This window comes from Hippoglossus stenolepis, chromosome 6, assembly GCF_022539355.2.
Source record: "Hippoglossus stenolepis isolate QCI-W04-F060 chromosome 6, HSTE1.2, whole genome shotgun sequence".
Classification (NCBI taxonomy): Eukaryota; Metazoa; Chordata; class Actinopteri; order Pleuronectiformes; family Pleuronectidae; genus Hippoglossus; species Hippoglossus stenolepis.
In genome coordinates, this window is record NC_061488.1 from 3,361,288 (window position 1) to 3,375,304 (window position 14,017).

Genomic DNA, 14,017 nt, shown 5'->3' on the forward strand with positions numbered 1-14,017 from the left:
GACTCGGCCAAAACGCCGCTGTGCTGTGTTTGTATGCAGCCGCCCTCAATAAAGAGGCGGGGAACAGTGAACAAAGAACAGCACGGGGGCAGAGAGGGGACGTTAAAACAGCCCACTTAACAAATTAGCAATTCTCCACTGAGTGTGTGGTTGTTTACGACCGAGTGTCCTCCTTCGGGTTCCTCCGGTCAGATAACGTAAAGGTCAGTCTGTTGTGGTGCGAGTCATACAAGACTCTTACAATGATTGCATCTGCTCTGACTTCACTTCTCTTATCCTTGACACTTCCTGTATATGAACCTCTGTAGAAAGAGAAACACCTCAGACAGTATTTTCTGCCCCCCTGTGGCACAAGTCACGGCCCCAATACTCAAAATGATCTTTATTCTTTTGACTTCTCGATCCCACACGAGCTTGTGGACATTTACAAAAACCTCTTGATTGACCCGTAAGTGCAGAAACACTCGAGTGAACGTTTACGACAACAACAGTGAAAGCAGTTTGTCAGTTTAACATAAAAAACATAATACTGACAAAACCCGGCTTTTCATGTGTAAATTTGTCAGATTTACAGATGACATCACGTGAAAGATCCCTCGTCACTCTGCCGTGTCAACCGAGTATCGGATGTAAACATAAATAATGTAGAGAACATTTTACTCCATAATACAACTAAATAAAAACATGAACGAGCTACTGGGTGAATCAGAGACTACACTGGTTTCAGAAGCCATCGTTGGATTGAAATCTACACGGATTGTGAGTTATGACTTTGAAACAAACAACCACTAGTGACACGGGGTGAAAAGAAAAAGCACCTGAAAACAAGAAGTCTGAACAAAAGTTGTTTCTCGTTTTAATTTGTGGCAGTTTTCAATTTTTTGGAATGTCACCCACAGATAAAAGACAACAAACAAGAGCTTCAACTACAAGGTGTGAGATCATTGGCCGTGTGACTCCTTCACAGCGTCCGGCTGCCGTCTCGTCCTTCAGAGTCCGAGTTCCCCCGCAGCTCCGTCAGGCTCTTGAAATGAGAGAAGAAGAAAAAAGTGTCCGGACTCCACCTCAGTTCTGTCCAATCAAAAGGCCAGCGCTGGCCGGTTCTGCGTCAGACCCCAGTCCAGAAGGGAAAAAGGCGATGAAGTGATGCTTCTGTAGAAAAAGTCCTTACATCCCTATTTGACTGGGTCTCGTCAGGCCCTTGAAGACTCGCAGCTTTCCTGCCCCGGTCAGATCGAAGCTGTAGTCAGCAGTGACGTACGGCTTCTCTCCCTCAAGGTCAGACTGAAACACACACACAGGAATCGTAAGTGACTGCAACAGAAAGCTTCGGACTCATATTCTTACTTCACTTCATGAGTTTGACGTTGCTTGAAGAGAGGTGTGTTTTAATCCTGATTAACACCACACGATTTTCAGTCTTACTTGCCAGTTGCTCTATCGACAGGCACCAATCACTGTGTGTATAATCTTCCAGACGCCATCAGATCACAGGACGCGGTGAATGTGGTGACGATGCACGTTTTAGTTAAGTGTCACATAGACAAACACGTCTATAATCAGGAAAATCAACCACTAATCATGTGTGTGTGGGACAGCGTTACAAACTCGGTGCAGTTTATATTAACTGCAACGTGTTCAGTTCGAGCACAGTTCGTATTCTCTCGTGTTCGGACAGAAAAACGCAGCTTGAGCGTCATTCTGTGAGCAGGAGAATCGGATGTATCGCCTCACGTTCATTTTCCAGATTAAATATAGCTTGAAGATCAGTTGGGGGTTTCTCCTGATGAAAGACTGTGTAGTGTAGTTTCCTGTCGCTTGTCAGCCGTGTACTTTGAAAGTCGTGTAGTGTGAACTCGGGCTTGGCAGAAAGCGTCGGACTGATCCATGCATCACTTCACGGGTTTCACAAAGTGTAATGTTGTTTGAAGACAGGTGTGTATTTCAGTCCTCTGACCTGAGTTGTGAGGACGAAGAAAGGCAGCGAGATGGCTCCCAGCAGGAGACAGTTGACCTTGCGAAGGACGGAGGGATCTACAGGCGTCAGCAAGAGGTACAGACCTCTCGCCATGTCGATACCTCGAAGCACACCTGCAACACACAACACACAAACAGCTGATTGACTTTGTCACACGAGTTCGGTGAAACCTTTGAATTCACGTCGTCTGCTCAGGTTTGACTTGAGCTGCGAATCCGAGAGTTTGATTGTAAGTGACAAGAAGCCTGACGGCCCAGCACGGAGCAGCTTACGTACCAAAGCCCACACACGGACAGATGGGAGCCTGGGACAGGAGGACCGGACCTCCTCTGCTCGTTAGCTTCTCGGCCAAACAGCAGAGCCCCACCAGAGAGGCATTGGCCGCATAGAACATGTGACCTGGCCTCACCTCGCAGTGGATCACACCTAAAGCCACGGCTGAGTGCGGCACCTGTGGGTTCAGAGGGAAACTGTGAGGTTCTAAGTAACTCCATCAACTTAGTTACTGATTTGTTTGATACACATAACAAACAGAAATATAAAAAACAAACTCAAAGCTCATCATGTGGAGAGTAAAGGGCTGCAGGTGTTAAGATAAGATAAGTTAAAGCTTTATTGATCCGCACACTGGGGAAATTCACTTGTTACAGCAGCAGACAAGTCAATATGAGGTATTGACAAGACAATAGAAATGATAAAAAGACAATAAAAGCAAACAGAATGTGTACATAATAAACACAGTCTTATCACATGATGAGAGGAGAGTGGACAGACGAGGCTGCTGCATCATCTTTGTCATGTACCTGGTACGGGGTGAGGCTGTGTAGAGGCCGAACTGGTCCAGGATCAGGAGACTGCAGCTGACTCAGGTAGGACAGCAAGGACAGCTCTCTGTGCTCATTGCTGCGCTGGTGTTTCCTGTCATGTACAACACACACACACACACACACACACACACACACACACACACACACACACACACACACACACACACACACACACACACACACACACACACACACACACACACACACACACACACACACACACACTAAACAACACACAAGAGACTAAATCAAAGCTTTCCTATTGAATCACAGGCCGATGAGGTGAACTCACGCTGTTCCTTGACGCGCCACCCCTTGAAACTCTGATTGTACAATGAGGTGAGTGTAGCTTCGGGGGGGACTGTGGCTCTCTGTAAACTCCTCCAGAGCGGTCTGGGTTGGCGGGTGCGTCTGAAAGCCGTGTGCCGTCCTCAGAAACTCCGGACTGAGGGCGGGACACTGGGTTAAACCGCTGTGACCGAGCTGGACGACGTGCGAGACCGGGAAGAAGCGGATCATGTCCACGAGCAACTGGAACCCAAATCCTGTGGACAGCGAAGACGAGAAAACACTCAGACACCATTTACAACCAGTGTATTCACAACTCTTCATGTTGGTTCACTGCTGACCTTTGACCCAGCCCATGGTGTTGATAATGACGGGGGTTTCTCTGCTCTGGGGGCGTCTGCGCCACAAGGACTTCAGGGACTCCAGGTAACGGTCCAGGTTCGACTCGCACGACGACTGACCGTAGTAGATCATGTGCTCTGGTGTGCGCTGGTGTGTGAAGGGTGGACCTGAAAAACCACTGAGGGTGAATCTACTAATCCAACCACACACACACACATATAGTAAAGGAGTATGGAATAAACAGATACATATTAAAAAGGAGGAGTTGATAAAGATGTGTGGGAGGAGATGGGATTAAAAAACCTACCTAGAAGTGGTTCGCTGACAACTGACAACGACAGACAACCAGCGGGGGTGAATTCTGTTTGACCGAGGTCGCCTTCCAAATAATCCACACACGTGGTGCTGCAGACACACAAACAGACAAACGTGAGATCCTATTATTATCTCATATTTTGACTGTATCGGCCTCTACAGGAATGTTAAGTACTGTGATGCACAGGGATCATAACAACACCAACCACATCACTTTAACGATTCAATATGATGAATAATCTTCACATACAAACTTAAGGTATATCACAAAATATCAACATACTTTTTATACAAATGAAGAAAGCATGTTGTGTTAATATTAAGAGAACTTACTGATTTAGTAAAGTGTTGATGAGGGTGCGGATAAATGATGACTTGCCCACATTCTTTGTTCCACATACGAGGATAACTGCACAACCATCCATGTCCCCTGAGAACAACAGACAGGTGTCAATCAAATGTGATTTGAACACATAAATCTGTTGACTTCAGTCTGTTACATACAGTGCATGGTTTTATTCAGAGATGAAAACTGATACGAAGCTAAAATATGAACGGGGGCACTGCTGAAAAAGGAAAAGTTAGATGAATAGGAAAAAACGATTTTCTGTTTTCTCTCAGGCTGCAGACTTGTTTAAAACCTTAAAGTCTCACTCCAGCAGCTTATTTCACTCCCTAAATTGTATAATATGTAAAGGTCATTAAAAAAATTCCCCCTTTAATGGTTTAAATGTAACTCTACACCAGTAGATGGTAACTGGAGACCTGCTAACATTAATATCTAGTTTAACAGTTGAAATTGTGGACTGCTCCTTTAAGACATCCTGTGTTGCCTTGATACAACAGCAGCCTCTTCTGGTGACTCTGTTTCTCTCAGGCTGGTTCAGTAATACATCATTCTGATAAAATGATGAATACAGACGAGCTGAAAGCTGCTTTCAAAGAAACCTGGAATATATGAAAGTTTCACCTTTTGAATTAAACTAAATTGAACTTTTCCACAGTATTTAATCTTTTGAGCTGGACCTGTAAATTGATTTAACACAAAACGAAATCTCCTCAGCAACTTCAAGTTGGTTCATTAAGTGTTTCACAGTTTATTGACCTGATTTGGTTTGCTTTGCACGTCACAAACAACGACAGGGTGATAATGTATTAAGGTTTAACCAGGACAGCTACATTAAAGTCTCCATTTCCTCCAGTTCACACAATGAATTTCATGTCTCACAGGGACTCACCTTTGCAGGCGCTGACCACTGAGGTGAGAGCATCTCTGTTGCTCCTTGACAACTTCAGGCCCTCGACGGTGCTCACCAGAGGAATCATTCCCAAACCATTGAGGGGAGTGTCGAGAACGGCCGACACGAGTTCACTCTACGAACAAGGCAGAGGGGAAAAGCTTCTGTTAGTCAACTCTGACAGAGCCTGCAACATTTTGTGATATTATATGAGAAGAAAATGTAAAAATATCAGTTTACTTACCATCGGGGGGCTGAACAATTCATTGAGCTCTTTGAAACTCGACAGAAACCGCGTCAGAGGCGTCTCCATGGGCTCCAGCAGGATGATGGACGAGCGCGACGTTATGCTTTTCAGCAACTTTTTCTGAGATGCTGCAAAAGACAGTCAAGAAAAATATAGTGCATCAAACAAGACACTCTCAGTCTCTTCCTAGTACACAATTAGATTAAAAAAAAAAACTAATAACTAATACGAGAGTTGATTGGTTACCTGTTGACAGATACTTTCGGAGGATGTGTGACGCCTCAGTACTGTGATCTCTGGAGTTAGCAGAACTTTCCACTGCACTGATGGTCAGTGGACAATGTGAGGCGGGGGAGAAGAGTGGATACGACTGCTGGCCCTCTTCAATAGTGAAGCCCATCACTTCTACACGGCCGTACAGGCAGGTCAAAAAGCACTTCCCCGGAAACACAGGTTCTGCAGGAGAACATCGTTGTGTTCAGTTAAAGAAATGGACTGAAGTGTTTGAAAGATTTGCTGTTGTTGTTACTACGTGAAGTATCCTGACACATACCTGATCCATCTGCATGACAAGCACCGCGTGGTTCTGCTGATCATCCCTCTCTGCGCAGTAATGCAGGGCCTCTCCCTCCAGTCTGCCTGGTCGGAAATCCTCAGAGTCCGCCGAGGTCTCCACGCCGTTCCCGTGAACCGCCTGGGAATACTCCTTCCACTCCTGTGAGTCGTCGGACTCGTTGTCCATTGTGAATGCTGCACTTCCATTAGCCTGACTGAAGGGTTTCTTCAGTGCAGACTGTGCAGTGTTTTTCTTAGAGTCAGACACAGACTTGGCTTTAGTTTGCAGCCTCTTGACCGAGGGTTTCTTCTTCACGGTCGCCTTGTGCTCTTTGACCATCCTGGCCATGACCGGAGACGAGCTGAGCTGAGAGGAGCTGACGGGAGGCCGGCTCCGTTTACCCCTCACATCTTTCCACTTCTGAGACTTAGCGGGGCCCTTGACCTGTGCCGTTTTGTTCACCTTCATTTTTCTCTCATCAACAATTACTCATGAGGGAGCCGGTGAAAAACAAAAGGGGGGAGCCTGCAAAACAGAGAGGCAGAGAATTAGCAAAAAGGTGCATCGTCTACGAGGGAACAAGCTGTGTAATATATTCTGTTAACAGCACATTACAATACACCGTGTCTGTTATATTCATCTAGTATCAGTAGAGCAATTTAATCCAATATGTGCAATAATTCTCATGTGTGTTTACATCTTATTTATCTATTTGAGAGCGAGTGTAAGATGATATGAAACTGAGACAAACGTAAAATCCTCATCTTAAAGAAGCGGAGAAAAATACTTGAAATTATCTCTAATAAAATATGACTTTCTGTTGATCTACTGAATGATTAATGGGCTGATTGCACTGGTTGTGGTTTTAATACGTCTGTGCACAGAAGGATAATAAACCAGTTACTCATTCTTCCCGCAGTAATTAATATTATTAGAGCTGCAGCGATTAATCGATCAACTAAAAAAATAATCTGCCCTATTCTGATCATTGAATAATTGTGTAAGAAAATACATTCAACATCTCAAACATGAAGATTTCTAGGTTTTCTCTATAAAACTGAATATATATTTGTTTTGTTACGTGACATTAACAGTTTTCATTCATTTCTGACAGAGGTTGAGTTCAGATTCACAAGTTAACGGAAACTTATGGACACTGAGGTTTTCTTTTTGTTTTTGATGCACATATTGTGGAGGAAGTTTGTCATTATGATATTCTAGACACATGGTTACTAGAAAGTATTTGAATTGTTTGTTTTTAAATCAATCTAGACACAATTCACTAATCAGTTAGTGGACAATAAAAACAGTCGTTAGCTGCAGAATCTCTATATATATTTACACAGATAGCTTGATTTTAATAACAGTGCACAGCTAAGCTAACCATGCTAACCCAGCAGCATGTCGCCCAGCGGTGAGTCTCTTTAACTTCTACTTCCTCCACGTGTGAGTCCGAGTGTTCGAACCTTTAAAACACTAACGATGCACGAGACGTCAGACAACTTTAGAGATCGTGGGTTTTTAAAACCAAGCTGCAAGTTTCCTCAGCTGCCTGTCGCAGCAGGAAACTAGCATTAGCTGCTAGGCTAGCTGCTGCTGCTGCTGTAGCGCTCCGGTGGTGACAACTTACCCCCCAGCTTGTAGTAGACAATTAAAAATACAAAAAAACCAATGCCGGGATGTAGATGTGAGCTTTTATGATTTAAGAGGAGTTAAGAGTTTGTAATTTACTGGAGTGAATCCCGGGAGGAGGCTAAGTGTTACCGCAGCGGTGCTAACGAGCTAGCTAACATGTGTGAGCAGCAAACACACGCAGCGTCCAGATGGTCGACTATGACTTACCCGGAGTTTGCCTATTTACACTTTAAAGTGGGTTTTCAGCGTTATTTCTCTATTTAAACTGATCACAAACCAGATCTAAAAACACCAAACACCATTTAAATCACCAATTAACATTTTAATTGCGGTAATTGTATTGTTATAACAACGAATGTCGGTGTTTTGATAATGGGCAACAAAGACTTTTCCCGGAGTTCCTCGCGTAAACACCGTCACTTCCTCTTCCTGTTTGCAGTTTTTTAGGGGCCTAAAAGAAACGAAAACAAGCTGCACGCAGCGCAGCTTTGCGCTATTTGTTTCCCGCTGCGTGCGTTAACCCTCAGATCGGGTGCAGCTCGCCGATAAAGAGGAATCGATCGTCGCGTTGGGTTCGATTCCCGCTGATGTGAGCGAGGAAATGCTGCTGTCGGGTGAGTGTCACGCTAAGGGAGCGTCTTTAAAGATCCGCGCGAGGAAATAAACGTGAAGCTGCACAAGGTAGACAGATATTTTTAATATTTAATAAAAAACTGCAGATACACTAATGCCGGGAAAATATTCTATAAATCTGTATTCTTAATAATCCACGTGATTAATGTGTCGTCAACTCAGATGCAAGGTAATAAATTGAGTAAATGTGTCTGCAGGTTTTATGAACCATTGTAAATAGTGCAGGGGCCATTTTTGTCTGCAGCCAGTACTTCAAGTAAAAGTGCAGTACTTGAGTAAATGTACTTTATTACTGTCACCACTGTTTATCAGAACCAGGTTTGTTGGCCAAGTATTTTTGGAAAGTCTGTATAATAATAATAATACACTTTTTTCGTATAGCCCCTTTCATACAAGAAATGCAGCTCAAAGTGCTTTACATACAATATTGATCGAAATAAAAACATGTTAATAGAATAAAAACGTGTAAAAATGTAATTCATATAAGAGAAAATATTTTAAGTAACTTAATAACACGTTAAAATGACATTTAAAAGAAAAGGAAATAAAAAAGAAAGTGTCTCCGATACTGTATAATGAATTTAACTGGTTTCCACTGGCTCTCTGTGTACTTAGATATAATGATGTAAAGGATGGTATAAGACTAGTAATTCTTTTAATTATTGATACATTTTCTAGTTATTTTAATTAGTGATTTAAAAGATAAACCTGATAATATTCAGCTCACTCACTCTTAAGATAAATAAAAGCTGCTAATCGTCACAGTCGAGAAGATTAAATCAGCGTTTCCTTTGCTTTAAAAACACTTAAACAATGAATTCCTTATCAAACTAGTTCGTGATTTTTCTTTGTCAATCAATTTCATTGATTAACTGACAACTAATTTGAGTTCTTGGAGGATCTAAGACAGTAGAAAGCTGAATAAAAAGATAATCATCAATTATTGTGATAGTTGTTTATTGCTTTTTTAGTTTTCCACTGAATAAACAGATTGATGTTTATGTGTCTGATGCAGCAGCAGTGATCGGTGAAGCTGGAGGGATGCCTGCAGCCGAGAGCAACCATGCACAGCAGGTCCTGTCCTCCCTGAACCAGCAGAGGGCGGTAGGCAGGTTCTGTGATGCAGCGTTGAACGTGGGAGGGGGGCTGGTCTACCTCGCCCACCGCAACATCCTGGCCTGTTTCAGTGACCTGTTCCAGCAGTCCCCCATGCCCGCTTCCCCGTGCATGGAGGTCTACCTCCAGGAGTGTCCCAACGACGGCCTGGAGCTGCTGCTCAACTTCCTCTACACCGGGGAGCTGAAGCTGGATCCTGACAACCTGGACAAGGTGCAGCATGCGGCAGCCAGCCTGTCTGTGCCAGCAGCCCTTCTGCTCTGTGAGCGGTTCAAAGAAACGTCTGTGGGTCCTGCGCCTCTCAAGCGTAAACGAGGCCGCCCTCGAAAGACCACGTCAGACACAACCCCTCAGTGTTCAGTCAAAGACGAGAACGTGGTCGTGGTAACAAAAGATGTTTCTGGGTTCGATCCCGAACCAGCCACCACTACCGTTGCAACCACCACCACCACCACCACCCGCTCAGGTCGTGTAGTGAAGGGCCCCAAGCGACTGGTGACTGATGAGGTCCCCACCACTGATTTAATAGCCACTGAAATACCCAGCACGAAGGCCCCAAATATTCCTGCGGAGAAAGAAAGTGGTGACGTTCGAAATCAAAATCCAGATCAGCCAAGTGTAGAAGCTGAGGTAAAATACACAAATGTACAGTAAGCATGAAACACCTCACTGTGACTGCGTGTTTGCTGCTACATGCGTCTACAAGTGCAAGTAATGATTGACACTAACATGGTCGTTATCGTTGCAGACAACCGAGCTGCAGATTGACAAAAACGACAACGGCGTGAACCAGGTGACGGAGGAGGCAGAGGAAGACGACGACGTGGGGGATTTTGAGGGTATCACCGAGGGTTCGGACGAGGAGTACGTTCCCGTCGCCGAGCCCGCTCCTTCAGCTTCGTCCACATCGACGGCACGGAGACGCAGGGCCCAGAAAAAGACGGAGAAAGCAGAGAACGGTGAGGCCGCGGAGGACGACTCAAAGAAGGACTCGGTCCAGTGTCCCATCTGTGACAAATCCTTCAAGAGCAAATACTACCTCAAAGTCCACAACAGGTAAATGTCTTCTCTGTTTCTACCCCTTCAGGTTACTGTCGAATCTACTGACGTGTCTTTTTTCCAGGCGACACACGGGCGAGAGGCCCTTCGGGTGCGTCAAATGTGGAAAGAGGTACTTCAGGAAGGAGAATCTCTTAATACATGAGATCAGAGATTGTGCTCGAGTGCAGGTGAGTCATGAAATCAAACAGTTTCAGCTCCAGAACTTCAACTTCACATATGAAAGTGTAACATCAGTGGTTTGTTCTGATTACAGACGTACACCTGCGCGATGTGCTCCGAGACCTTTAAAGGAAAAGAGCAGCTACGTCTACACGTCGTGTCGCACACCGGAGAAATGCCCCACAAGGTGCACCCCCCCCCACACACCCGACAAACACAGGCTAAAATGAGTTTTTAAAAAATGATCTTCATTGACATGGTCTTTATTTTTCAAACAGTGTTCATTGTGTGCTGAACAATTCATGTACAAGAAAAACCTGACGATTCACATGATGAAGGTCCACGGTTACCCCAAACCACACGCTGTGAGTTTCTCTGGTCATGATCACGTGTCTACACTAAATAATACTTAAAGTGTGTTATTTAACTTCTTTGAAATACTTTTACTGCAGTGAAATGGATTTCCATGTACTTGCAATTACTCTTATTAATGTTAGATTTTTTTTAATACCCAGTGACATAATAAGAGTGAAAGGATTCAATTCATGTTTTATAATCTCTTATAACTTGTGTAGTAAAACTTGAGTTTTTTGCACATTTGCCTTGAATTCATTTTGTTGTTTCCACTCTGTTAAAACAACATTTAATCTTAAGTGTCCCCAGTGTCCCAAAACCTTCCTAACCCGGACGGAGCTGCGTGTCCACGAAGCAGCCAAACATCGAGGGGAGAAGCCGTTCGTGTGCGAGGAGTGCGGCCATCGAGCGTCCAGTCGAAACGGGCTGCAGATGCACATCAAAGCCATTCACAGGTAGTGGAGCGTGTTTTGTTTATGACAGTAATGCCAACTTAATGTTTATGAAAATTGGCTTTGTAAACGAATGGGAGTTAATAAACTTTCAGAATTAGTCCAGGAGATCGTGGAGTAGGAAGGGAGCGCTCCTATAAATTGAAATGTGATCTATTGGACTCATTCCATTCATTTAAGGACTTACATTTATAATTATAGGGCCCAGGTTGAAAAATACCATAATTCCCCTGTAACAAGTATAAAAACACCTGTGCAGGTTGAGTGAGTCTTTTCTTTCAATGTGCTTCACAGAAACGAGCGGCCGTTCGTCTGCACCCTGTGCGGCCACGCGTTCTCCCAGAAGAACAACCTCAACATGCATCTGCGTATTCACAGCGGTGAGAAGCCGTTCCAGTGTCACCTCTGTGGAAAAACCTTCAGGACACAAGGTCATTAAACATCCTTCCTTAACTTCCGCCTGGAGTATTCCTCTGTCGGCGAGAGTATGGCGCCATCTGGCTGTTGTTTATTGCACTGATTGTTGTCTCTTTAATACCAGCCAGTCTAGATAAACACCATCGGACGCACACTGGCGAGCGTCCCTTCGGCTGCGACGTCTGTGAGCAGCGGTTCACGGAGAAAGGCGCCCTCGTCCGCCACAAGGCCAGCAAGCACGAGGAGGGTCGTCCCCACTGCTGTCACATATGTGGCAAAACCTTCAAAGGTGAGATATCCGGATAAACGTTTGGTTCAATGTGCGATGAACACATCGGGTTTTGTGTTCTGATGAATCTGGTGCTCGTGTGGTTCTTCACCAGCAAGGGAGCAGCTTCGTGTTCATCTGCGCCGCCACAAAGGCATGAGGAAGTTTGAGTGCCTCGACTGCGGCTACAAGTTCACACGACAGGTTGGTTCACTGACTATTATTGTCTTTGTTAATAAATCCTCTGATGATCTGTTAATCGATCCTAAAATTGATCTGAATCACGCAACAAGGTTTTATAAAAACATCTGTCTAATAATCTTTGTCTGCATGTGGCTCGCAGATCTCGAGAGCCGCTCATCTTATCAGCTTCACACTTGGACGTGTGATACATTCAATATTAATACAAATTTGAATAAACAAACATCCTGAGCTCTGTAGCAGCGGAAGCTCGGACTCAACAAAAGTGACTTTGTCGATCTCGACAACGGCAACTGGGTTCTGGGTTCTGAGACGAGGTTTACTGGATTAATATTATAAATAATAAACAGATGAACCGCTCTTTGTGCAGCAGCAGCTTCAGAGTCCAGCACTCGCTCATATTTAAATTCAAATGATGTCAAAGAGATTCAGTTCACGATGCAAATATTCATATTGTAGAAGTTAGAACATCATCATCTTATCAGCTTCACACTTGGTGTGTGCAGTGTCGAACTTGGACGTGTGATACATTCAATATTAATAAAATTTGAATAAACAAACGACCTGAGCTCTGTAGCAGCGGCGGCTTGGACTCATCAACAAAAGTGACTTTGTCGATCTCGACATGGGCAACTGGATTCTGGGTTCTGGGTTCTGAGTCGAGGTTTACTGACTTAATATTATGAATAATAAACAGATGAACAGCTCTTTGAGTCGATCATATTTGAATTCAAAGGATGTCAAAGAGATTCAGTTCACGATCACAGAGCACTGAGAAAAACTGCAAATATTCACAATGCTTACATGCTAGAGATTAAATGATTAAATGATTATCTGAATAGTTGCAGATTAATTAAAAATTAAAAATCCTGTTTCTCTCTTCCAGGCACATCTGAGACGACACGTTCAAATCCACAAACGCACCGAGAACTACAACCCCCGCCAGAGGAAACTGAGGAACGTGATCGTGCAGGATGTCGATGGAAGTTCTGGCGAGAACGATTCAACAAAAACCGCGGGAGTCTCGCTGACCACCGAGCAGACGGATTACAGCCCGGACACCGGCGACCTCCAGGAAACCACAAACCAAGAGGCCGAGCCCTCGCCGGCAGGAGCAGGCCTCGGCGCCAGCTGCATCCTTCGGGTGGTGATCGAGCCGAGCGACCCGGTGATGGAGGAGGTGGTGTCAGATCCGAACCTGGGAGCGGTCGAGGCAGAGGGAAGTTTCTCGGTGCCAGAAGTCTTGCAGCCGCCGCAGCTGGTCACGGGGGCGTACGAGTCCACGGGGGACATGGAGGGGATCGTCGAGGACACATCCGAGAGCAAGACATGAGAAGTGAAAGAGACCGACGCCTTCGTAGAATTCAGGTCAATGAGAAGCACTTAAAAGATGAAGCAGGTGGAGAATCACAGCCTGAAACGTTTGTCCCTGCAGATCTCAAGATGAAGCTGTTACTGAAACGGCTGCTGACGAGTTTCTAGTCGTGCAAGAGAAGCGAATACATTTCATGCTCGTAGTAATTTATACATATTTAGGTGAACTGCATGTTTGTTAAAACAGCTCGAAACCTTTGTTTGGTTTAATTCTGCCTCCTCATCCCAGTGAGTCCAAAGCAGCTGGACTCTGGAAACCTTCAAATATCTTTATCAGTCTTTAGATTTGGGCAATTTAGAGAAGATTAATAATAAACATGATTTGCCTTGTTCACTTTTGTGATTTATGTATTTCTTTGCTGCAGGATTGATGTTTTCATACACAAGTATTTGTATGGACTAAACAACATTGTGGTTTTCAATGAGCCTGTAGGTGGATTTCATTTTCATTTGACTTAGATGAGGGTAAAAGATGAGGGTAACAGATTTTCTTATTTTCCAAAATGTCATCAAAGGTGCCCGGTGGGGTTTCTGGCAACTAGTCGCACCATGAAG

General features: G+C 44.4%; 2 protein-coding genes across 5 annotated transcripts; one reads left to right on the forward strand and one right to left on the reverse strand.

Moving 5' to 3' along the window:
• Positions 1 to 832: 832 nt before the first annotated feature.
• nol9 (nucleolar protein 9) lies at positions 833 to 7,871 on the reverse strand. Its single transcript, XM_047340160.1, is given in 14 exon segments — positions 833 to 1,284; positions 1,958 to 2,091; positions 2,255 to 2,429; positions 2,782 to 2,896; positions 3,098 to 3,350; positions 3,435 to 3,602; positions 3,743 to 3,840; positions 4,084 to 4,180; positions 4,989 to 5,124; positions 5,233 to 5,363; positions 5,482 to 5,679; positions 5,682 to 5,691; positions 5,789 to 6,316; positions 7,634 to 7,871. Coding segments are annotated over 13 exon segments (2,103 nt in total). The 5' UTR covers positions 6,260 to 6,316; positions 7,634 to 7,871; the 3' UTR covers positions 833 to 1,167.
• On the forward strand, positions 7,137 to 13,794 carry zbtb48 (zinc finger and BTB domain containing 48). Of its 4 annotated transcripts, none has more exons than XM_047340157.1 (11): positions 7,137 to 7,205; positions 9,075 to 9,805; positions 9,924 to 10,231; positions 10,299 to 10,404; positions 10,491 to 10,583; positions 10,675 to 10,761; positions 11,051 to 11,205; positions 11,497 to 11,633; positions 11,744 to 11,908; positions 12,003 to 12,091; positions 12,975 to 13,794. In XM_047340157.1, exons 1-11 carry the CDS (start codon positions 7,193 to 7,195, stop codon positions 13,419 to 13,421), a joined length of 2,331 nt encoding a protein of 776 aa, XP_047196113.1. In that variant the 5' UTR covers positions 7,137 to 7,192; the 3' UTR covers positions 13,422 to 13,794. The 4 variants fall into 4 exon arrangements, with proteins under 4 accessions (XP_047196113.1, XP_035014195.2, XP_047196114.1 ...); XM_035158304.2 differs by lacking the exon at positions 7,137 to 7,205 and adding an exon at positions 7,848 to 8,040; XM_047340158.1 differs by lacking the exon at positions 7,137 to 7,205 and adding an exon at positions 7,848 to 8,040 and having other exon boundaries at positions 9,078 to 9,805.
• Positions 13,795 to 14,017: the final 223 nt, after the last annotated feature.